The 26180-nt window shown below is 42.8% G+C and overlaps 2 protein-coding genes across 15 annotated transcripts in view; both read left to right on the forward strand.

Annotated features, from left to right (window-relative positions):
- The window catches only part of htt (huntingtin), a 33489-nt gene extending 24990 nt beyond the window's left edge, over nt 1-8499 (forward strand). For 6 of the 9 annotated variants that reach the window (XM_046046346.1, XM_046046347.1, XM_046046351.1 and 3 more), the window contains 10 exons: nt 85-215; nt 308-440; nt 735-890; nt 1173-1363; nt 2115-2229; nt 2589-2802; nt 4994-5213; nt 5421-5583; nt 6068-6228; nt 6365-8499. In XM_046046346.1, the coding sequence (XP_045902302.1) occupies nt 85-215; nt 308-440; nt 735-890; nt 1173-1363; nt 2115-2229; nt 2589-2802; nt 4994-5213; nt 5421-5583; nt 6068-6228; nt 6365-6578 (1698 nt within the window). In that variant the 3' untranslated portion in view covers nt 6579-8499. The remainder of the gene's footprint in view (nt 1-84; nt 216-307; nt 441-734; nt 891-1172; nt 1364-2114; nt 2230-2588; nt 2803-4993; nt 5214-5420; nt 5584-6067; nt 6229-6364) is intronic. The other 3 variants (XM_046046353.1, XM_046046354.1, XM_046046355.1) reach the window with 1 other exon arrangement.
- Nucleotides 8500-10387: 1888 nt separating this feature from the next.
- The window catches only part of rgs12b (regulator of G protein signaling 12b), a 45455-nt gene continuing 29662 nt past the window's right edge, over nt 10388-26180 (forward strand). For 3 of the 6 annotated variants that reach the window (XM_046046915.1, XM_046046917.1, XM_046046918.1), the window contains exons 1-4: nt 11031-13054; nt 13344-13583; nt 14439-15425; nt 18875-18994. In XM_046046915.1, coding sequence (XP_045902871.1) covers nt 11969-13054; nt 13344-13583; nt 14439-15425; nt 18875-18994 — 2433 coding nt within the window. In that variant the 5' untranslated portion in view covers nt 11031-11968. The other 3 variants (XM_046046912.1, XM_046046913.1, XM_046046914.1) reach the window with 3 other exon arrangements.

Below are 26180 nucleotides of genomic sequence, written 5' to 3' on the forward strand. Positions count from 1 at the left end.
AAGAACTGTGTGTTTTGGTTTCACTTCTCAAATGTTAATAGATTTTCAGTAGCACAATGTTAAATGCATTTTTCTTCTCTCCAGGTCTCCATCCACTCAGTGTGGCTAGGTAACAACATCACCCCACTGAGAGAAGAAGAATGGGGCGAGGATGAAGAAGATGAGGCAGACACTCCAGCCCCCACCTCACCACCTGTATCTCCTATCAATTCTAGGTCAGACAAATACATGTGCACTCAGCATTTCTTCCGTCTCAACACATGCAGTGGAACAGCAATGCACCTACCGCTGTCTGTCTGATTTTCAGGAAGCACCGTGCAGGTGTGGACATTCATTCATGTTCCCAGTTTCTCCTGGAGCTCTACAGCCAGTGGTTGATTCCAGGCTCCCCGATTAACAGGAGGACGCCGACCATACTCATCAGTGAAGTGGTCCGATCGGTGAGCTATGATGCACACACTTATTTATCATTTCTTGTTCAGCCAGGTGTCTGTTCATTCGCAGTAAAGGATTGTCCACTGTTCTCTCTAGAATAACTTGAAACTCTAAACAGGTTCATGGAAAGTCCCTAGTCTTCCTCACCCTGGAATTCAGACAACAAAAACACCTGCTTGTCTGTCCTGGAAAAAGAAAAGATGTTTGAGGGGATCCAACAGAAATGTGCCCCATGACCAAGACGGGTCAGCGCTCTTCTCACACTCTACTGTCTTCCGTCCTTGTGTCATTCTCTGTAGCTGCTGGCAGTGTCGGACCTGTTCACAGAGAGGAACCAGTTTGACATGATGTTCTCCACCCTGATGGAACTGCAGAAGCTCCACCCGCCAGAGGATGAGATCCTCAATCAGTACCTGGTACCTGCCATCTGCAAGGCTGCTGCCGTTCTGGGCATGGTGAGTATGGCTGTATGTGGGTGGGGGAGCTCTTGATGGTGGTGTATATGGGTGGTGATGGCGCAATGGATAAGACTCACGCCTTTGGTGTGAGAGACCCGGGTTCAATCCCCACTGTGACCCATCCACCATTGTGTCCCTGAGCAAGACACTTAACCCCTAATTGCTATAACAATTGTAAGTCGCTTTGGTTAAAAGCGTCAGCTAAATGAATAAATGTAAATATATCATTAACTTCCATTCTGATACTCTACAGTGTATGAAAACTTTTTTTTTTTCTAGGACAAAGCAATAGCGGAGCCAGTGTGTCGCCTGTTGGAGACGACCCTGCGCAGCACCCACCTGCCCAGCCGCATGGGGGCTCTGCACGGAGTGCTGTATGTTTTGGAGTGTGACCTGCTGGATGACACGGCCAAACAGCTCATCCCCACTGTCTCTGAGTATCTGCTGTCCAACCTCAGGGCTATCGCTCAGTGAGTGTCGAACTCATTCTGTCTGAAACACACAGACACCTCAATTCATCATCTAATTAGCTGAACTGATGATCAGAGAGCCTCAGGGAGCAAATGTGTCTAATTTCAGTGTGTTACCCATCTGGGATCTTGGAATCAATACGTTTTATTCAGTTGAGGGCTAGTATAGATTCTTCAGTGTGAGATTAAAACCCTGAAGTCCGCACAGAATCCACATTCATGCTCTTTCGGACATGTTGGTCCTCCAGTTTAAACAGATTAGAGACGTGTTTTCACCTCATTGTGAGCTTTCCCAGTCGCTACTGCAGCTTTTCAACATTGACTTTCTTATAGCCAAAAACTGGATGCGGTTGAAGTTGCTGCACACTTTATTTTTTTTTATTTATTTATTTTTTTAAATGAATGAGACAAGAACAGTTTCCAATCAGAGCATACAGGAAACCAGGGGCTGGGAGGGAGAGAGACTTTGGAAACATACATGCACATAATTATGTTATTAATTTAACAGGAGTCATGAGCTCTATGGGGAATGAAAAGTCAATAGAGTAACATGAGATACAGCAATAGTAGTGGCAGTGTAATTGTGTGCACCCTCATGTCAACATGATCTCGGACAAAAGTGCAGTGCAAGACTTGGCCACTAGGTACTGCCCTTAACATTTCAAACAAGTACCTATTCACATTTCAGTTTTATTAATCGTAATTGTGTTCCACTCACTCTATATATATCTCTTCTCATTGTATCCTGCAGCTGTGTGAACCTGCATAACCAGCAGCATGTGTTGGTAATGTGCGCAGTGGCTTTCTACATGATGGAGAACTACCCTCTGGATGTAGGAGCTGAGTTCATGGCAGGAGTTATACAGGTAAACATTCTGTGTGTACATGTGCAGTAACATGAACTCGACTGGGTGAAAGAAACTAACAATGTATTGCACCATTAAAGAATAGGGGAAAAAAAGAAAACGCATTCAAAAAGATGGGGAAAAAAACTCCATTATTTGATTTCTGTCAGAATCAGTGTATGGATTGAAGTAACACCGTACAAATTTTACGCTCATAATGAATTAGCATTAAGTGAAGTTTTAGCTACATGTATTCACATTGAATATATAGAGTTGATGCTGGTCTAACTCATTAGTTATTCACTATGTCTAATGTTATGCAGCTTCTGTCTCCCTCTCTATATCCTGCTTTATTAACTGCCTCTGTCCCTGTCTTGCAGTTGTGTGGTGTGATGGTGTCGGCCAGCGAGGACTCTACTCCCTCTGTCATCTATCACTGTGTGCTGCGCGGTCTGGAGCGCCTCCTGCTGTCAGAGCAGTTGTCACGTGTGGACGGAGAAGCGCTGGTCAAACTGAGCGTGGACCGTGTCAACATGCCGTCACCACACAGAGCCATGGCTGCCCTGGGCCTCATGCTCACCTGCATGTACACTGGTAAGAACAGCGCTAACACGACTGATGCACTTAAAATCCACCACAAATGCAATGTAGTCTCCTGCATTCTGACTAAATCCCCAGCATGTACTGTAACTGGACTGGTGCTTTCATTGCTGCTATTGTGGCGTTCTCAATCCACTGCAAACTCGCCATGGGATTAAGCTAGCTGGCTAACTCACATGCATGGACGCTAAATAGTAGTAGACTGCTTTATCATCAGTTATCCTCACTGAAGCTCATGCAGCACGGACATTAATTAAACTTGCAGACCTGCAAGTTAAATGTAGTGGTGTCCCTGCTGCAAAGTGACCCCTCCACCTCTGAACCTTGAACCTTTTATCATGATGACTATTGCTAGTTATTTATATTCATTTAATCTCTTTACAGCATAACCCCCTTTTCCAGCTCCAACCAACCCTTAAATGATGCCTGTGATTGCATTAAACACCTGCTTGCTTCCTGCATGTGATACATGTGTTGTATACTGTACATACCTATGATACACCCCACCTCTAACCCAGACGTCAGCCCCTACTAATTCTAGCAACTCTTAGCATGTACTGACTGGCTAAATAACACTGCTTTGTTGCCAAGAGCTAGCCAGCAAATTCTTTGAGTAAACCCCGGCTCTTGCAAGTGCAAACCGACGTTTTAGCTTTCTGCATACCTCTCGTTTATGTGCTGTACACCAAAGCAAGCTGAAGCACATTCAAGTCACAGGAGAGGATAACCTGCACTGCTTAGAAAAATTAAGGGAACACTTTAAACACACTTGAGATTTTGATGAATGAAATATTTCAAAGTTCAAAATCTTTACTCTACATTGTAAAATCTGTTGAACACAATGGTCAAAGGAAACAAAAATCACCAACCTGGGCTGGATTCAAAATGACACTGAAAATCAAGGTATAAAAACTGACATCAAAGGCAGATCCAACTCACCTGACTTTCAGGCGGCTCATAATGTAACTCTCCCACATGCCTGTATGCACTCCTGACAACGTCTGGGCTTGCTTCTGATGAGACAGCGAATGGTGTCCTGGGGGATCTCCTCCGGGACAGTCTGTGGCTCTACTTGTGCTATCGGATACACAACATCCCAGAGGTTCTCAACTGGATTCAGGTCTGGGGAATGTGAAGGCCAGTCAGTGGCATCAATGCCATCATCCAGGCTAGCATATGGAGGTCTGTGTGACCCTCCGAGGATATGCCTTCCCAGACCATCGCTGACCCACCGCCAAAACAAAAAAGGCAACGTCTTTCACGTCTGTCACATGTGCATAATGTGAACCTGCTCTTATCTATGAAGAGAACGGGGTGCCGACGGTGGACCTGCCAACATCCTGTTGTTCTATGGCCAATGCCTATTGAGCTACCCTCATGCAGCCCTTATGGATTCTGTTTCTGACAGTATGGTCAGAAACATGCACACATGTAGCCCGCTGGAGGTCATTTTATAGGGCTGTGCTCCTCCTGGACTCATCTCACAAAGAAGCAGATACCGGTCCTGCTGCTGGGTCAATGCCCTGTCCAGCTCTCATGTAGTGGACCGTCTCCTGGTATCTCTTCTATGCTCCTGAGATAGCAAATAGATGTGCCGTCTTGGAGTAGCTGGACTACCTGTGCAACCTGAATGGGCTGCAGGTAAAGCCTCATGCTACCACTCGTTACAAGGACACTAGCAAAACACAAAACTAGAGAACAATCAGTCAGGAAGGATAAGGAGAGAGAAACTGTGTGTGGCCACCACCTGCAAAACCATTCCCTTTTTGGGGGTTGTCTTGCTGTTTCCTCTCCAGTGCATCTGTCGTCACTTTCATTTGCACCAAAACAGGTGACACTGATTCACAATCGTGAAGCCTAACTGGACAGGTTGATCAACTTGAAGTTTAACTGACGTGATGTTATACAGTGAAGTGTTCACTTACATTTTTTGAGCAGTGTAGAATGAAATGTACTCAGGAAACATGGCATTGAATATCTCTAATACGTTAAGCACCAGTCACTTACAGAAAACCTACCTCTTTAGAATGTGAATTGACCAAAAGTAGCTCCCAGAATTTCACCAATTTTCTGTCTGAGGTGAACTAAATTCTGATCTGAATCTTGTGATATTAGTGTCCCTACTCCCACTCTAACCTCTCCTCCACTGGTTCAACCGGTGCCACCTCCCCTCTTGTTCTCTCAGCGGTGCTTGCGTCGGGTTCAGACGTGACAGGGGTTAGAGGTCAGGTTGACTCTGGCTCTGCCGTAGCAGAGGCGGTGGGCGTCACGGCAGGTCATGTTGGTTTCTCCTCAGGCAAGGAGAAAGCCAGCCCTGCCAGTCGCTCTGCCCACTCTGACCCTCAGGCCCCAGACAGCGAGTCGATCATTGTTGCCATGGAGAGGGTGTCTGTGCTCTTCGACAGGTACACACTCACGCTCACACATCCTCCATTATACAAGAATTGCACACACTTTTCTTAAATGGGGGGGGTGGAATTTAACTCTTAAATCAAATTTGACCTCTGTGGGATTGTAGTGTCCAAAATAGTCAGATGGTGGCAGCAGATATACGTCTTGACAAACCGCAGTAGCATCCCATCATTTGCTCTTGTGGGGTTTCCTGTTTGCAGGATCCGGAAAGGTTTACCCAGTGAGGCTCGGGTGGTGTCCAGGATTCTGCCACAGTTTCTAGATGACTTCTTCCCGCCACAGGACATCATGAACAAGGTCATCGGAGAGTTCCTGTCCAATCAGCAACCTTACCCACAATTCATGGCCACTGTCGTCTACAAGGTCAGCAGCAGGACATGAGTGCACCAATGACTCAACTATTTTTAATGCATTTAATGCCAAACAATAACCAGATCTCAAACATGTTACAATAAAAATAAAATTTGATCGGATAATTTAATTCCTGAATTTGTTATGTCAGATCAAATTCTGACTTGAGTTTGCATCTTGAAAGGAGCATCACATAGAATTTCAATGAAGTCCAGTCTCAGTAGAGTTGTTACCTCGGCCGCAGTCAGCTCTTTTGTTGACCAGTCAGACAATAGGTTGTCAAGACAGCATCAAGCTGAAGCAAGAACCTAAATTAACAGGCTCCTTTTGTAAGATCATTTCTCTGTTGTTTATACCTTCAACTAATCCACATCTTGTAGAAAAAAAAAAAATCTAATGTATAGATCTTTTTTTAGGTCATATTCTTAATCTATTTGTCTCTTGTCTATTTTCTCTCCTTTTCCTGCCTCCCCCTCTGCTGTGCACCCATGTCCAGGTTTTCCAGACACTCCATGCTACAGGCCAGTCTTCTATGGTGCGAGACTGGGTGCTGCTGTCCTTATCCAACTTCACGCAGAGGACACCGGTGGCCATGGCCATGTGGAGCCTCTCCTGTTTCTTTGTCTCTGCCTCTACCTCCCAATGGATCTCAGCCCTGTATCCTTAAACGACATGTCCCATGACGGTGATTGGATTGTTGTATCTGTGCTGGATGCAGGAATGTAAAAGTGTTGAATATAATGTTTACCAAAAAGTATGGTCTGTCGTCCTTAACCCCCCTGTTTTCAACCAGACTGCCACACGTGATTAGCAGAATGGGCTCCAGCGAGGTGGTGGACGTCAACCTGTTCTGCCTGGTGGCTATGGATTTCTACCGGCACCAGATTGACGAGGAGTTGGACCGTAGGGCTTTCCAGTCCGTCTTTGAGACTGTGGCCTCACCAGGCAGCCCTTATTACCAGCTGTTGGGCTGTTTGCAGTCAATCCACCAGGATACATCGCTTTGAGGGCAACGGACTGAGATGGACATGAAGGGCACAGAGAGAGGCCGGGGGGAACGAAGCATGGGGAGAAAAGCGGATTAGAGTGAGAAATGTGGTAGTGAGAGAAATTAAATTTCCATGTACACCTCTCCCTTGAGTTGTGATGGGGGGGAAGGACAGAATGTTTCATTAGAAAAATATACTGTAGCCTCATCCCTTTCCCTCCTTTACACTGATCTGAAATGAGTAGATCTACTGAAGTCACCATGATGAGTAAGTATAAAGAAAAACCAAGGGGAGATCAGAAGCCATGTCGGTTTTAGGGTGTATGTTAAAGGTCTGTCTGAAGCCTGCACTTATAATGAAGGATACTGGGTGCAAACTCCCCTGCCCCTTGATTATGCACCTTGATTAAAAACATACAAAAATAACATTAATCAAACACAAACTTAGATTTGTTTATTTTCCTGTGAGGACTTGCTTGAGTATTGTGATGTCACTAAAGTAAAATAGAGAAAAAAAATAGAAAATGCAAAGTATTTACTATATTTAAAGTTTCAATGCATCTATTTTTCCGTGCGTTTTGTTAGTGCTTAAGGTCTGGTTAGAACACTGACAATGGGCTGACATAAAAGACTCCTGCTAAATGTTGTCAATAATTGGTATCTTTAAAGACATTTTTATATTTATGTTACTTGTGGTCATTCTCCAAGTTAAATAGTTAATATTTTATGTATAAGAATGATCACTAACAGCCATAGTGTTTTTGTTTTTTTTTTCTTTGTTTTTTTTGAAAAGCAGGGGATGATGGTGTAAAAATAGCAATTTTTTTTGTCACTGCAGAAAGCGCAACTTGTGTGCACCCATTTCAGCAAGTTCCTAAAATTTCTGTATCTGTGCAGTGGCTTATTCCGAATGTTGTATTGAGTGGACAAAGATCTAGACAGGTATATACTGGGAAGGTACAACAAAAACCTCTCATTTTCTTCTGTTTTCAAAATTATACAGTTTTAACTTTGCAAGGCCCATATACCAACAAGCAAGAAAAATACCAAAATTGTAGTAATGTAGTCTTTTCTTTTCTAACCAGAAGCGGGGGGGTGTATTTCTTTTATATTACTTATGTCTGTCTATTTTCTTTTTTTTTTTTTTTTTTTTTTTTTTAAATTGCATTCAAGTCTTGTAATCTCCTCGGTGCACCTGAATGATTGTACCTGTCCATTTCTTGTACTTTTTTTAATTCTCAGGATGTAAGATGTGACTGTTGTTGTTGTAATAAGACTGGAAGTAATTTACAGTCCTCTTTAAATGGAGTTACCTTCGTATCTTGTAAAAAGTAATTGTAAAGTAATATGAAAGCCATGGTGCATGATAAAACAAGAACTGTGTAAAGATGAGATCTTAAAATAGACAGTAACATAATATGATGTCATTTTCTTTTCTGTGTCTGAAAACACACACACGCACACGATCAGAAAATGAAAAGTCAATCAGACCGCAGAAAGTCACAAGCTTAGAGTATTTTATTGAAGACTTGACCTTGAGTTGCCTGTGTGCTGGGTGGCGTTACTCTGTACATACACTTGCCTTAGATAAAGACTGAATATATGTATGTATGTCCTGTACACTGAAAGCTTGAAAGCATGCTTAGCATTACTGCTATTTTCTTGCATAGTCCTTAATACTGTATTTCCACGGGTATGGGTGCCATGGCACTTGTGTGGAAGAGATGCAACACAATCCAAAGGGAGCCTTGTAACCTTAGTGACCAACAGCAGCTTTGACAAATCAACAGAAGAAGTGTAATGTAGGGACGCCACATGACAACTGGAGTTTTCTGTTTTTGTTGAGCTTTAAATATTGTTTCGTCTCTGTTACAGATTGGTAAACCGTTCATAATGCATTGTCTTTGTGCAGAATATTAAATACACCTAGCACTTCAAAACTTGAAGTTCCTCATGTTGATGTTAGGTGCTTTCTTGATACGCAATGAGTCCTACAGTACGTGAAAGTAAAAAAAACGTCAGTGATTTGTATGCCTCATGTTACCACTTTACAACCTTAAAAGCAATGTGACTGGCTTGCGTTTTCATCATGTTAAAAATAATGTATTCACACAATGACAAAGTCCTCTGCAGCCATTGAAATTCCAATATGAGGCCTCCCTCAAGTAGATTCAATGAGCCTAAAGGAGTCCTGTTTTTCTCGGAAGATTAACAGTCTCTTTAAAGTCAGTTTGGATTTGTGTGAGGAGAAACGAAATGCAGAATGACAGAAAACCTTTTGTTGCACTACTTTTATTGTTACAGGAAATAATTCAAAAGCAGAACAGGGGAAATGTTCCTTTCATCATGTCTTTTAGTAGCTTCCCCAGGCATAAGATAATCAAAAGACTGACTGGAGACCCCTGCAGGGGATAATGCGATTACCCAGAAATCTTTTGTGGTTTTGGAAGATGGGCGTGGAAGCATAGACAAAGGTCGCGTTCAATTGATGTAACATGCTTCCTTTTACAAGTCAAGAGGATAATATAGTCATTGTTTTTGGTCAAATGAAAAAGCTGAGAATTGCTATGGTTAATCATTTTCTCTTGTCTTTCCAATTAGTGTGATGGTGCTTAGTTTTAAAATAATACCTCTTTCCCCCCCTTTCTAGAAAATACAGTTTGGTGACCACATGCACAACTTTAGTGTATACAGTGTTTCTCTGAAGGTGGTAATCGAAGTACAGACTGCACGTGCGATGTAATTTTCCTTTACAGTTTAAGTCTTGATCCCCAGCAGGACCCTGAATCCTTCATCACATTTATTTCAGTTCATATAATATTTTAAAGACAATCACTGCATAATAAATTATTTAAAGATGGTTAACTTATCTGTGATTGTATAGCTTTCATCACGAGTTGCAAATTCAGTTTACTTATTATGATAGAGAAAATATAAGCTATCAACATGTGCCAATTTAAAGGTACATTGTAGCGTATTGCATTTGAAACCTAAGTTTAACTGTAACCCTGAGCTCTTACACGGTCAGCTTATCACATTTTGTATAATTTCCTTTCCTCAGCCAGGCTGTAATTCCCTTTTTATAGACCACACAGTATAAAAACATATGTTGCTCTTGTTTTTCAGCATCCAATAAGATGGGTGCTTCATGATTAAAAGGTATTAACAGGATTACCAGACAGCTGCCATATGGTTCATGAAGCACTGAGCTGAAATCATGATTGCAGTAGTATTAGGCAACTGCACATGGCAAACACTTTTTATGGCTGAAAATTACAAATGGGATATTGTGTCATTTGTATGATCTACACAAAGCATAGCACTTTTTTTACAATACAAACTAAAATGGTGAACATCACGTAAAACTGCACGGGCTAGTTTTGGAACGAAATGAACTTATGTCCCAACAACATTTGAGCTCTTTTTATAGACCTTAAACCAACTCCAACAACACACTGTATATGCATCAGAGATTTATTTTGATTTTGAATGTTAAAGTACATTTCTTTAGTTTAATCTACTGGAATGAAGAAACAACTGTTTCCCCTTTGAAGTTGTGGGTGGGGCTGCTCCTTGCTGCTTTGGGTTGATGCTTTTCAAGGTACAGTGTTGTTCAGTTCAAAGATATTGACCCCCAAAAACCAGACTCATATCGTTTCCACTGTTCAGCAGCCTGACAAACTCCTCTCTCCCAGATACACTACTGGAAGAGCACATGTGGCCTATGTTAAGTTAACGAACTTTAAAAACTCTGTTCTTGTATTATTTAAACAGTTTTAAGTGCCCCCCCCCCCAACCCTTCGCTGCCCACTCTAAACACACCTCCCTCTCCTCCAGTCCCCCTCCTCTTAAGGCTACTTCGCCAGATGGTGCAGCCTTTTCTTTTGTTTACCCATCGTCCGTACGTTTACCTAACTAACCTTAGCTACTAAACTATGGAAACTGCCCGGGCAACATCACCATCGTGCACCGACAGGTATGTCATTTTTTAATCTCCTGCTGAGTGAACCCACTAGACCAAACATCTTTGTTGGAACATTAAAAAAAACCTGGACCTGCACCCACCTTTTACTGAGCTATCCCTGCTTTACAACTTAGGCGTATTGTAGCCAGCTGTTGTCGTTTGCTTGCTTTCTCGCTGCATGCTGGTAAAAGACAGATCGATACATGCACTCTGTTTCCAATAAAACTCTCAGTAACTACAGCAGCGGACGTAGACGGCCACTCTCGAGACGCTGGGTTTTGACACCTGTGGAATATGCTACTGTTAATACTTTTATTTGTGATTTCTCAAACTAACTTTTGTCAATTTATCCGCATAACTGTCCCGCCGTCTGACTGACAAGTCGGAAAACCAATGACAGGATGTAACAGTCTGTGTACACCGCCGTTGCTGTAGTTACAGACCGACATTCCACAGACCTGGAAATCTAGGGGCGGGACTACAGTTTAAGCAGGGGTGGGTGCACTTTTGAACAGCAAGCAACGGCAAGAAACTTTTTTGTAACTTTCTTGAGTTGACAGGAAAAGAAAAAAAGCATGCGCGTTTGAGTATAAAGTGACAAACACATAGTTGTTACTTTCTTTCAGCAGCGACCATTGCAACAAGTGCTAACGTGTAACTTCACTAGCATGCAGGGCTAACTAAGCTAACAGTAGCACGTCGGCTGACGGAAACATTTGTTCTTACAGTGTTTTAGGTTATTTATGAACAACCAGGTGTTTTACACAAGCTAAAGCCTCAGTCTATGTCGATAAAGCGCGAATTTACGAGCTGAAGTTTACGGTTGTAGATTGGGTCGGTCTGTTTTTACCTGCATGCCTGCCAGGTGGGAAAACGCCTCTGGTTTGAAAACATATTTCCCATTGGACAGAGCTGCACTGACTCCACCCTGCACAGGTGTGGCTGTGTGAGGAGTCCCTTCCCCTTAACATGCGCTATTAACTGTATACTTAACTTAACTACTTAATATTTCCATTATTAACTGTCTAATGATAGCGTTCCTTTGACCATTTTATAATAGTATTGACTTAATATGCCGCCATACAGGCATGTTTGATCTGTGTATGGAATAAAAGTTGGATAGAAGCTCAGGTAGAGACAGCACAAGCATGTTATTGAGCCAAAGGCTCTCATGCCTGACTTGGTTGTGTTCTGTCCTGCTGCAGGTAGCTTGTGAATTGTGAGCGAGAGAGTGACACCAGGATGGGAATGCTACAGTAGCAAGGCTGTGCCAGAACTGAAACCAAACTTTCACCCCTTTGCTGCATTTAGAACCACTGCTAATTTTTTCGTAGCGGCTTGACAGCAGAGCAGTTTGTCAAGAAGACAGACATAGGATATGCCCTGCGTTCCTGCTTGAGCAGAGCTTAGGGACGTATAATGACTGATTGAAACTTACCGAATCAATGGACAAGAGGAAGATCCCTGGAACGATGTTCAGGCAAGCGGATGCATCATCCAAAAGACGCCCTTGCGGTGGAAGTGGTCTTAACCTGCCCCAGCCTTCACCACCCTCCTCCTCTATGCAGCAGGGTCGTATCCGGGCTGTGGAGGTGGCGAGAGGAAGAACGGGGTATGGCTTTACACTATCAGGCCAGAGTCCATGTGTCCTCAGCTGCATCCTGAAAGGGAGCCCTGCAGACTATGTAGGTTTGCGTTCAGGAGACTACATCCTCTCCGTCAATGACATCAATGTCTCCAAGGCGTCGCATGAAGATGTGGTCAAACTGATTGGACGCTGCTCCGGGGTCTTGAAACTGGTCATCGCTGAGGGAGAACGTCACAGACGTCACCATCACCACCAACGCACTGCTGGAAGTCGTCACCATAGCAGCAACACAATGGCAGCATCTTACCTGGACTCATGCTCTAGTGATGATGAGTTGGATGTTTTCTATGACAACAGTGTTAACAACAACAATAACAGCAGGTCAGGCTGTGGAGCCCGTGGGGGTTGGTACAAACCCAAAGTGGATTCTAAGCAGCTGGGCATCAACAGGGCAGAGAAGGTTGTGGCTGAGCTGCAGTCTGGAGGGATATTTAACATGATCTTTGAGAACTCCAGCCAATCCTCCAGCAGCTCAGACAAGGACAGGCCTGGGGTTAGCTCATCATCAAAACCACGCCCGCTGTCTGATCCAGAGTTCCCTCCATATCGAAACTCCTCCCGTTCTCAGAGCAACCCCAACCTGCTCTCTGAGGAGGAGATGGCCCAAGTTCTGAATGAAGACTCAGTCTTCCTGGACTCAGACTTCCGTCATCTCCACCTTCACCACCACGAAGAGCAAGACTTGGATGTAGGAGATGGGGGCGACCTGGTCCTAGAGCCAAGCGAGGGTATCCTGAATGTGGGCATGATTGTTGGCTATCTGGGCTCCATTGAGCTGGCCTCCATAGGGACAAACTTAGAGAATGACAGCCTGCAAGCCATCAGATGCAGCATGAGGCGCCTCCGGGCCGAGCAAAAGATCCATTCACTGGTCCTTATGAAGGTGCGAATGATTTGTTAACCATCTCATGATAACTTGCTAACTATATTTTTTAATTCCTGATAAAAAAGCAGTAGATTAATTAAAACTGCAATGACCTTGAAAGCACCTTAACTTGCTAGAAAACAGGAGAATAATTAAAAAGATTACTTTATTTCAGCAGTATAAACTGTATCGAAATGGAAAGTCTGTCATATTGTTGTTAATTGATGTCTGCTAACTGTGATTGTCTCAGTATTTCCCCTGGTATAATAGTGTGATATATATGTATGTACTAACTATATCCTACCAGGTCATGCATGACAGTGTGCGTCTGTGCAGTGACAGAGGTCAGGTTCTGGCCACCTATCCTGCAGAAAAACTAGCCTTCAGCGCCTGTTGTCCTGATGACCGACGATTCTTCGGGCTGGTCACGATGCAGGCCACTGACGACCACGACGATTGCCACTTCAGCAACGGACGAGATGAAGAGGGCAGTTTGAGGACCTCTTGTCACGTGTTCATTGTGGACCCAGACCTTTGTCACCACCAGGTATGAATAGAGAGACTGATGAGACACAATAATGGGTTATAAACCGTACTTAAATTACTTTTATTAATAGAAAACTTTGAATTCTTCTTTTTGTACTGATATATAATGTACATAGGCTATTCCTATTTAAATGTATCATTATTAAGTATTTTATTTTCCACGGTTTTGTCAAAACACAGTGGCCAAGAGCTCAATCAGTGCTCTGCCAGGTGCTCATTAAGATGAAAAAAAACAGATCACAGAAAATTATCTTCTTCAGGCACTCTTGGCAAAGCAATGATTAGAGTTCATGCTTATTGGTTTAAAATGCCCACTGGCCTTAATCGGGGGGAAATGGTAGAAAAAGGAACTGAGAATTGTTTCTTTTCAGTAGCTAAAACAACTAGCTCCTATAGAGGAATCTAAATATACCTTTCCCCTATTTAACAAACTAAGCCAAACTTGTCTTAACAGTACAAAAAAATACCATAATTGTGATTTGAATGAGGAAATATCTGATCAAAGAATAGGTAAATAAGAGATTGATGCCCAGCTGGATTGCTAATGCATGATTGTTTGAATCCAAAAGTTAATTTAATCTAGTGTCTGTGATGCTACTCTGCCAGAGATACACTAACTGCTATTTATATAATTAAAAACAAGCTTGCACCAATTCAGACATTTTCCTGTGCAATTTTTTCTTTGAGAAAAAGTGGCATATACATAACCAGGGACAAGGACTGCAAATTAGCTGCAAGTCCTGTGTACATTGCATTGTTGCATTTATCTAAATATAACAAATAAATGAATAAATGACTATTCTAGAAAACGTCTACCCATCGACTGACACTCTCACGGTGACTGTTGTTTCCCAAGGTCCATTTAGGTGTGGCTATGAGGTTTGGCTTTGAGTGTACCCCAGACCCAGATACAGGAGGCTGTCTGGAATTCCCGCCCAGTTCTCAGCCTCTCCTCCAGTTTGTCTCCGTCCTCTACCGGGACATGGGGGACAACATTGAGGGGGTCCGTGCCCGGGCCTTCCATGATCCAGACAACGACGCCCAGCAGAACCACAGCACTAGCAGCAACAGTGACAGTGGGATTGGCAACTTTTTACCTGAAGAGAAGAGCAACAGAGTGCTTTTAGTGGACCTCGGAGGTCCTCCTAACCACAACCACATCTCTGGGCCGCGCCACTGGGACAGCCCACCTTCATCCCAGCAGGCCTGGAGTCCCACCCTAGGAGCTGCAGCCCCTCACCCACCTCCACCTCCTCCGCCAGCTCTGAGAAATGGCCACTACCGTCATGATCCACACCTGGCTGACCTGCCTCACCCTCTACCCTTGGCTCACCCCGATGTCCCCGGCAGGCACTCTCGAGGGGTCCACCCACATCACTACTCGCCAGGGAAGCGGGGAGGAGCTGTGGGTGGAGGAGAAAAGAGAGGGGGTGGAGGAGTAGGGGTGGAGCCTCAGCGGTGGCTGCCAGTCCATGTGCTGAGAGACTGGCGTCAGCAGCACCACCACAGCAACCTCCAGGGCCTGAGCAGTGACCAGGAGTCCTACGCCGAATCCACCGACGGATGGTCATCAGCCAACTGCAGCACCCTGCCTCCACCCATGAATAAGATCCCGGCCGACCGCTACCGGGCCCCACTGGCCACCGGAGACCACCTGCCGCCCCCTGGAAGGAGCCAGCCTCCTCCTCCTCCTCCTCCTCCTCCTCCTTTACATCCCAACTCCCACACCCACCGGCTGGCTGTTCAGAAAGATGAGTGGGCTAAGAAGCTATTTGGTGCTGGAGACAGGGAGAGAAGTGAAAGAGAGAAGAAACGAGGAAATTCAAAGGAGGGAGAGAAAAAGGTAAGATTTTGATGAAGTCAGAAACTTATGTTATTTAGTAATACCCTTGATTTCAGTTTTCATTCTGATCCCATATTTAATTCATTTTTATTCAAAATGTTCAACTCAGAAGAGATCGTCATTCGGTAATGTGATATGCTGTTTGTGGGGCTGTAGGCTTTTGGAATAGTTGTGTTAAAACTGATCATGAGATGAGAATCCCGGGCAGCAGGTAGCATCCCCCATCACACACCCCTGCTGTGGAAATTGAGTCCGACTAGAGTGTGTCCAAGACTACAGTTTATTGAAGCTATAAATCCATGTGTGTTCGTAACACATCTATCCAGCGCATACTCACCCCCTTCTTTTAAAACCTAGCATTTAACTCATTCACACCTTGAATGAAGTTTCTTTCTCCCTCAGAAGTGAAACTTTTTTGAGTTTTTGAAAGTTGTGATGAACATTGTTCACCCCACCAAATATCCTTGTACTATAGTGCGAATAATTATTGAATAATGCGAGCACCCGAGTTGGCGCCCTGCCCAGACTTAGTACAAGTGGATTGATAAGTTATTTATCCACACTGCTCCAGTATCAAATCATGTATTATGCACTAGCCAGACATCTGCCTTCACCTGAAAACCACCTGTTTCCCACCGTAATGAGACTCAATGTAACTGCAGAGCAGGCTTTAGACTTGTTTTAATGGCGTAAATGTGTTCGTATAGTGTTTGTTTGATTTAGTTAAAGCCCTTCTTTGTTTACATTTGTGACAAATGGTAAATGAGAACTGTCCAACTATTCCGATTGAGATTAAGTTACAGTTGAATGCACTGGCTGCATTATTTTGCGTGAATAATAATAATAAAACTGGCAGTTCATTGTTTCCAGACAATAGAAAGGAAGAGATACAGACAGAGAATGAAAGATACATCCAGCCTGACTAGATTCCTTCTGCATTAACCGCTCTGCTCATACAGTATCATAAGAAGTATGTAGGGAACAGTTGCATTGTCTCTGTCTACATTCGTATATTAGAAAAGTACCTGGGATAGACTATTGTTTCCTTATATTGTTATATATTGAGGGTGGCTGGTGCTTCGCCAAGTAAAACTTGTGGTGGTCAGGCTCCCAGTGACCCCCAGGGGACAATCAGAGGAAGTGTTTACAAGGCCAGCAGCAGGGTAGATTCTGACATTGACAGGAAGGTGGATTTTAACCCCTCTGAACAATGTTCTCTGGCTGTCGTGGCAAGCCATGATTACCGGTAGTCAAAATAAAATGGTGATTTCATTCTACTGCAACAAATGTGGCTTTGCTGTATTGATGTAGTAATTCTTCGGTCCTTTATAAGTAATACTGAAATTGAAGTTACCTATTGTGTATAGGTAATACAGTATAGGTTGCATTATCCTTAATATGTTTTAGTGTTTGACACATGGTGGCACTATTTCACTATCTAAGCCTCCATAAGCTTTCTGCACTCTAATGAATGTCCATGGGAAACCAGTTTTCATTAAAAAAAGCTATACATCTATCCTGGAAGTCCATTTGAACCTGAAGTCCATCTGTCCACAGAATGCAGACATGATTTCAGTCTACTTCCACACATTTGCGTAATTCACTGTGGAGCACATTTCATTAAACTGGTACTGTTGTTGCTTTTACAAGGAATAATTGGTAGATGTGTGTGGTTTTTTATGTTGATGTTGTAAACAGGAAGGATGCCTCTTTTCTGTGACATTGATAGGGTGGGGGGGGGGGGGGGGGGGGGGGGGGGGGGGGGGGGGGGGCAAGATCAACTGCACAGATAAGAGCAGTGAGTTTTCCACTAAAACGTAGTGCTCTTGAGAAGCTCTTGTGCAGGCACAACCAAAACAACGCCATCAACGCTGAGTCAGATTGATACTTTATCATTTCCTTTTTAAACCAGATCTCTTATAAACCTTTTGCTCACTTTCAGCTTCATTGCCATTACAAATAAGACTTAAGACTGAGCATGGTCAACAGTGGTCACATGAGAATGTTTGCATCCACATTCGTAATTGAGTGTGCAAATCTGTGTTACACACACACACACACACACACACACACACACACACACACACACAGATGCAGGGTTGACTCTGTATCCAGGCAACAGCACTGGTCATCTCCTGTTGAAATGCCGACAAGACCTGCTCCTAATTAGCCAGTCAGATTCACCATGTGTCACAGTTTGGCCTCTGGAGCCTGTCACCATTGATTCATTGCTCATTAGTCAATGTGGGTCCACTGATACACACTCTCACCTACTATTATAAAATGCTATTTGTGAGAGGAGCGAAAGAAGCAGAATTTTTCTGTTGTTCTCCAGACGAAAGGACAACAGCTGTTAAAAGGCTAATGGTAGACTTGTGAAGGCAACGGAAGACTAATTTTCTTCTCCTCTTTGGTTTACAGCACTACTCCATGTGGTTACATCATTGTCAGATGGCTTTGGACAATAAATCCTGATGACCCAATGACTAATTTTCTTATGTGCACATTTTAGGCGTCAGTTTATGGCATCATGTAACAGCTGGCCAGTTTTAACTTCATTCCAGTTGGTGGGTTTCCACTGCAGTAGTCCTTACACAATTGTTAAACCATCTTGAATATTCTTTGCACATACTATCATTATTAAATGGAAGTACATTTAGTGAACACAGTGATAAAACTACCTAAACCATATAATGCAATCCAGTGCAAGAGCGCAACATACTACTTCCTCAGATACAGTTCTGTAACCGCTGTTGTCTGTCTGTCCCGTTTGTGTGTCAGTGTGAGTCTCTGTGCTTTGGCTATGGCTGAGGGGTAATTAAAGTACTATCTGGTACTGCAGAATGGACATGCCTGCGTCTAACATGTGGAATTTAACATGTTAACAAATTTAACATGTTGTTAAATGTGAAAACTTCAAGCATGTCTCCACAAATCTCCTCACGTAAGCTTTCATGTAAGTCTGTTTACAAGTTGTGTTGTGTCTTTATTTAATCCGCAATTTTCAGTGACAATTTTCTACGACACCTGTTGCACCCCCCACACACGCACACGCGCACACACACACACGCACACATACACATACAGACCAGTCTTAGGGTGTAAGAAATAGTAGATTTCTGTTTATTTATGTTCTAAATTAACAGAAGCTTGTTTGGTTTGGATGGTAGTTTTGATAATTTAGATTTGGATAGTGCAAAAAATGGCAAAAATGATTATCGAATGAGAAGTTTTGATGTAATCCCTGTGTGGATAAATTGACCACCACATTAACAAATAACTTAAGACCTTTTACACAGAGACACTCACTACTACGTTTCCTTACCTGGTCTAGGGATTAGAACTAGCAACCTCATCACCAGCTTGCTTATGTGACTTTTAGGCTACTGCCACTCCCACCTGTACTGTATTACACAGCATATGAAAATGTATATATTTTCTCTCTTCAGGGCGGTCGGTTTCGTGGTCTGACCATGGGCTTCCCTCCTCTCCCCCAACGCTCCTCAGCCAGACGCTCCTTTGGACGCTCCAAACGTCTCAGCCTGGCCCGCTCTCTGGATGACCTGGAGGTAAGAGCGTATACACACACACACACACACACACACACACACACACACACACACACACACACACACACAGTTATACCTGCCAACAAGTGTTGAGTGTTACGGCAAAGCTCATTCTGACCACTGTGTTATTGTCACATTTGAGCCACACGTGCACCATCCATCTCTAATAATAGCAGCACATACACATCATACAGCCTCACATGACACGTCAAGCCCTCTTCTCACATCACCGTGGCAACATACACACAGTCATGGAGAAAGCCACTGTACAGAAAGAGCCTAGAGACATTTACAGACTGGTATTTATGGCTTTGGACTAAGATGGCCATATAGCTTTGATAGCAGGGAATTACTTAACATTAACTGAGATTACTATTTGATATACAGTATGTAGACTTACATTTAGGTGTAGAAGTATTGCAATGTCTGCTGACTTGTTGCAGTATGGCTACACTGTTACTTCCTTGTAGCTGCAAGAAATTATCTGGTATCCAGTCATTTGAGAGCCATGAGTTTTGCCTAACAATATGCCTATTTAGTTCTACTGTACAAGATTTTCTAAAGAGACAGTCTGCAGAGGCTGCTGTTGTAGTAGGGCAGGAACGATACAATAGTCTGCTATCATGGCTCCCTCTGTAAATGCCCTTGAGGCTAGGCTTTGCAGAAGGTTATATTTATCTTAAATGTACTAGGATTTAAATATGTGACATTCCATTTCCAGCAACATTGTTTTTTCTTAAAGTGAGTGAAAAAGCAGCTACTTAACTAGCTACAGGATAATACCGTACATTTAAAGTTAAACTAAACCGGAACATATACAGAGTGTTATTCTCATCATGGTATCTGACGGTTGGCGAGACCAAAGCAGCCCTGCTGTCTGTGAGCATGATTCATAACAGTTGTTTTGGTCCTACGATAGAGATCAGAAGAAAGCTAAATGTTTCCGCCGTTTAGTGGCTACTGAGGCACCCTGGGAGCAGATAAGCAGGTCCCACACTGTCGCTTCAGTAGTGATTTAATATACATTTTTGGCATATTTCCTTTATTGGAGAGCACACTAAAGAGAGACAGGAAGCATAGCGAGAGGGAGCGAGACTGGGAATGACATGCTACAAAAGTCCCTGGCTGGATTCAAACTGGCAATGTGGGGGTTTTCTGATAAACCTGATGAAATTCTCACATTTCTCAAAAGGGAAAACCACTTGCAGCCCACAAATTCCTATCGTTGCTTGGCTTCACCTCAAACTGTAATTATTTTCTATTCATAATGTTATTGGAACGTGGTACTTACAACTTATCTTTCATAAAATTATATTCATTTTCTTTTAATCACAATACAAATAAAAACAAAAAGGATTCATCATCAGGTGGTGGTATCCGGAGCACCAGTACATTTGACTTGCCCACCATTATTTGTGTTTCATACTGGGGTAGATCTCTCTCTGCCAGACCATGGCAGGGTTTCTCTCTTCTTTTCTCCTCATCACCCCCCACCACCCCTCCATCCCTCTCTATTCTACCTTTTTCTTCCGGTCGTTAGGCCTTTTTCTCTTCCTGCACATGCGGTAATGTCCACAAACAGAGAGGGCTTTGTGTTGTGAGAGAGGGGAGGAGAGAGAGCTTGGTGTGTGTGTGTGTGTGTGTGTGTGTGTGTGTGTGTGTGTGTGTGTGTGTGTGTTGATGGTGGTAGGGGTAATGGGGTTCGAAGTGTTTGCCTGCACTACTAATGAGCTCTGATGAGCAACAAGCTGACATTCCCCTCGTTACTGAGGCATCAACAGTGTATAGACACGCACACACACACACACAGAACTGATGCACATATATACACGTAGAGTCACGCATGCACACACACAACCCTAATCAGTAACACACAAACACATCGATGCACGTAAGCATGATTGCACTATAACTTCTTTCTCACACACACATCTTGTTCGCTGTTCCATTTAAGATTCTCCAGCAGCTTTCACACCTCATTCTGCAGTGTGTGTGCACAATACTGTATGTATATATGTGTGTATGTCTGTCAGAGCTTGAGGATTTTTTTGTGATGCCTCTGATTGTAGAGGTTAACCATTACACAACCCCCCCCCCCCATACACACACACACACACACACACACACACACACACACATAAACAAGAAAGCAAACAGACAATGTCTTATTACAGTAGTAAAGGGAAGGAAGCTATGCTGTACACATCTGCTCTCCTCCAACTGTTACAAAAAGTACATACAGAACTTTGACCGAAAGCACTAATGCTTAAAACCACAGAATGCTATTTTCAACCAGATGAAAAACAGCCTCACATGCAGCTTACTGAATTAGCCATTTCAAACGACACAAAGTGATTGAGGGTCCAATTGGTCCCACCTGTGTAAGCTATGTACTAAAGTAAGACTGACAAAATGAAAACAGGCACAAAAAATTATTCAGCGGTTGAATGCACAAATGTAAGTACCAAACAATGCACGCAATAGCTAATTGCAGGGCTGGTTGTTGTTGTTTCCTCCATGAGCCGCAACATAATGATAGGTGGAGGAAGATGAAATTTCTCTCCAGTGGAGCTCAAGTGTTTGTGGGAAAGACAATTCCATTGAGGTCTCTGCAGAACAGCGAAGATGTTTCACCTGTGCAGGCAGTGTTTTTTTTTCTGGGCATCTAATTTGCTGTTTTCTAACAAAGTAACTGTTTCATTCTGCTTGTAGAGTTGTAAGGCATTTTGTTGATGGATACACATAATGTAAAATTCTAGCAGACACGACTGATCAATTATACTAAACTAGATGTTAATTGTATCAAACCCCATTTTTGATGCTATTTATGGCTCACATTTTATCAACAGTAACTATGTATGTGCATTCTGTAATTGATCTGGTCTATACAGTAGTATTTAATGTTGGTGCTTGTGCATTCCCTGCGTGGAAATGATGCCCTTACTGGATGTGACTGCGAAAGAGATTCTATCTGTCTACCATTATTTCTGTGTTGGACGATGTTGTAATATTTAGTGTTCTTTATCAAAACAATGTGATAGAATGAATCTATTGAGGCAGTGGCATGTTTGCTGTGCCCTGTGGTCGATAGATGTGTCATTTTGAACAAAAGTCAGTATTATTAAAACGCACTTGCAATTATGGTGTTGCCAAATGCTTAGCACTGATGAACAGGAAAGGAATAAGTGCTGCTACACAGGATCTACAGCATTTTACTATAATGGATTTTTTGTGCAGTTTTTGTTGATTGCCAATGTTTTGTTTATTTTTATTTTTCTTCTAAATCACTGATGTGACTTTGTGTGCTCATGTGTTTATGTGTTCACTTGTTTTTGCATATCAGTGCGTGTGTGATAGCTAATTGATTTAGATCCCTAATGTTTGCTTCTTCCCCACTGAGACAAATTTAGAGTGTTTTACCATGGGGAATGGTGGGAACTCTCAACTGATCTCACACACAAACCCAGATCAGGTCCTCTGACATGCACCGTGCTCCGAGGTCAAATTTTGTGCAGTGCAAGTTCATTAGTATTTAGGATAGGATTAGGATATGTTTCCCCACAGCTCCGTTATTATCATTTAAAAAAATATTATAAATTGTTTTGCCAAAGAAATGCTGATTTCGCACAACAGTTGTAACAGATAACAGATCTCTTCCTGATGTTTTTACAGTCCAAAGAATGGGGGACAAAATCACAGTCTTTGTTCTGCACAAAAAAATGCATTTTAAAGTTCAGCTGAAGCTAGTATGAGGCTTCAGAAGTCTGAGTTAGTCAAAACAAGTCTGGGCGCTGAGCAGTATGCCTACTGCCTGTTGCAGCTGCTCTATCTTATCTTGTCTTCCAAATTCATGGTCATTTTAGTGCAGAGTTCCCTCTTTCTTTTTCCCCTGGAAGTGTTTCCTTTCTGAGCTGCAGGACTTTTTGTACTAAAAAGGTTTTAAAAGATTCCCACTTCATCTGACCAACTGTGTCTTCTGAAACTTTGGTTAAACTTGGAATGGAATGTGTTTTGGGGTAGAACGAGGGCTGCGTAGCTTCACTTTCAATGGACTAGCATCAGGAGGGCCAATAAGGCTAGCAAAAAGGCTAGTCAGTTGGCCTTGAGTTAAACGTATTATTGATATGATATGTTATGTATATGTTATTAATAAGTCAAGGGCAAGGATTAAAATGACATTGGTGACCAAACAAAGCCAGAAGAATTTAATGTTTTAAAGGAGCGTGTTAGCAGTTTAGTATTGCACTTCCCTAAAGTTTGAGGACATGTGAGAAACAGATTTAAAAAAGGTCAAATTGAAGCAGCAGAGGCAGAGAGATCCTGAATTTAAGTTTTAATCAACATCTCTGCCTTTTTAATCCACAAGCCTTTCACTTATTTATTCATACTTCTTTCCACCTCATATCCCAGTTTGTAATGCAGGTTTTCTGTTAAAAATGACTCACGCCCTGCCCGAGATAATAATCCTGATGACGTCACCATATTTTTCCAGACTTATGAAAGCGCCCTCGGTTGCCACAGAATACATTAGGCTATAAAACTGTTACAGACTGAGACAAATAAACATATCTTTGTGTAAAATTGGTAGAGTTCCCCTCCCTCTCAACTGAACAGAAATATATAAATTCTACCAAACATTTATATATTGTCTGACATGGTTTTTACAAACAGCCCATATAAATGTTGAAAACAGGTGTAAGTGTTGTGCTGGGAACAAGTCAAATAGACACATGAATGAACTTTGTCTGTAGTTGTCCAGAGCTCCTATTATACAGTACATTATTATGTGAAAACAGGACCTGAAAGTGTTTTGACGGTACTTCAAAACACTTCCCAAAGCTGTTTTTAAAGTGACATTCTGCTGAGCCATATTGTGATAAAAACATTGTGTTCCTGTGGGTTGGCATTAAATGTCCGTATAATGCTCTCTTGGTTATTTATCAGTGCTGAGTATGAGCGAGGTGGTGCTTCACCTGCTGTCCTCACCCCTGGGCCAAGTGGAGTGTGTGTGCGTGTGTCTGTGTGGGTGGGTGGGGTGTTAGTGGTGTTACCTCTAATGTGTGTCAGGACATGTTGAGGAATGCAGCTGTTTCTTAGTTCAGTTGTACACAGCTTAACCATTTCTACAGATATCAATCCTTGCTGTCAACTGGAGGATCTCCCTGTGTTCTTTACATATCTCTTTCTCTGTCTTCCTGTCTGCTCTGTTGTCTCTCCGTCCTCCAGGAGAAATCATTACTAAATGCCCAGCGCATCTACCATTTGTCACTGTTTTGCTTTTTGTCCCCCCCCCCCCCAATCAGGAATGTCAGTTTACTCTCCTTGCTCCAGACATGCATGGCGCATACTAAGCAGATGAAGAGCACTGAGAATAACTCATTCAACTCAGCGGTGGTTTTATGTGAGGGTGTGTGTTCCTTAATGGCAAAGGGGTCTCCCTCTATAGCCATGCCTCCACATTTGTGTGTGTGTGTGTGTGTGTGTGTGTGTGTGTGTGTGTGTGTGTCTCTCAGCCCACAGCAGTGTGGGTGGAATAGAAATGATGTGAGGGTGGGTGGAAAAGCAGAGGAAGAGGAGGGGGAGAGCAGAGAGGCAGGGCGAGGGAGATGATAGAGAGGGAGGAGAATGGGGGAAGAGAGAGAGGACGATAGGGAAGGGGAATCTAGCGACAGCGACATTCTATAGCGGTTTGGGCATTTGAAAGCCATCAGGCTTTGCCGCTTCGTCTCTCTGTGTGCACACACACGCGCACACACACATTCAACAGCTGATGACAATGTGTACAGAGGGAAGGTCTCACGTGCAGTGCTGAGGATTTACTTGTCTCTTCCTTCATGGAGCAGCAAAGTTTGAGCGTTGATTCTGAAACGGCTGCTGATCCAGTGAGTAAACGAACTGTGCACGTGTGTGTGGGAATTTGATTTGTGTTTGCGTGTGGAAATTTGTGTGTGTGTGTGTGTGTGTGTGTGTGTGTGTGTGTGCGCGCGTTTGCTGTTCCCTATTTGATCCCACTGATGACTCCCTTGCTTCTGTCACATACAGCATGCCAGCAGTGTTACAGAATCGTGACTGTTTCAGACAGACACTGCAGGAGCAGATGACATTAGTTACAACATACAAATGGATTTCTTGTTGGCTTGAATTTAAAACCTTTTCAAACTCTTGCTGGCGATTGTGAAGTGTCATATGTATAAACAGCCTAATTAAACCTCCGGGTTAATGTCAGTGTTCTCTTTCTCTGTTGTTCTTGTGCATCTGTCAATTCATGCTAATCATCCAACACATATTTATTTAGGTTAAAAAGAATTAAATGTCCTGAAACTTTATTTGTAATGCCCATCGCTGGAAAGACAGATCATGTGACCTGTGCTGGCCAATCACAAGGGAAACCTGTTCATTCTTTGGTTCAGCCCATTAGATCAGTTTAACTTTAGAGAATGTATTTATTTTTGTCCCATGGGTCTTAAAAAATAGTTGTTGAATAAAATGTGTAAATGTGATCTCCTATTGAAATATCACCATGCCAAGTAGTTAGTATATGTCTAATTGTACTGTGAAAAGCCTACTGTAAATATATGTTAGACTAAATGTATAGATATATTCTTTTTAGAGTTCAGTTTACGTAGTGGTATGCAATGAGACCATGGTGTCCAAAATATTGGATTTATGTATAATAGGTCAGTAATTGTGTGTGTGTGTGTGTGTGTGTGTGTACATATACTATTTTGAGTGAGGGGGTTCTGACACTTTGGTGGAAAGCAGCACACAACATTATTTCACTAAACACAGCAGTGAGAAAAGAGCAGCTTGCAAGCCCTCTGACCCAGCACACACACACACACACACACACACACACACAAAAAAAACCTCATTCACATACCAAAACAGTGAATAAGTACACAACCAGACACCCACACATAAGAACCTGCATGTGTATATTCCCACTGTGTGAGGGTGTGTGTGTGTTCCTCGTGATATCCCCTGGGAGCAGAGTGTGTTGGGGCAGGGAAATCAGATGATGAGACAGGATCAACGCTGCTCCTGTACATGAAACACCTCAGGAGGCCACAGGAGTCACATCAGACGTAGCTCCAATTTCAAATAAACACAAGAGCTTGTTTTTATCTTCATCGAGTGCCAGATGGGTGCAGTTTACCACATCAGCACAATCAAACAGTGTCATGTG

Source organism: Micropterus dolomieu, linkage group LG04, assembly GCF_021292245.1.
Source record: "Micropterus dolomieu isolate WLL.071019.BEF.003 ecotype Adirondacks linkage group LG04, ASM2129224v1, whole genome shotgun sequence".
NCBI lineage: Eukaryota > Metazoa > Chordata > Actinopteri > Centrarchiformes > Centrarchidae > Micropterus > Micropterus dolomieu.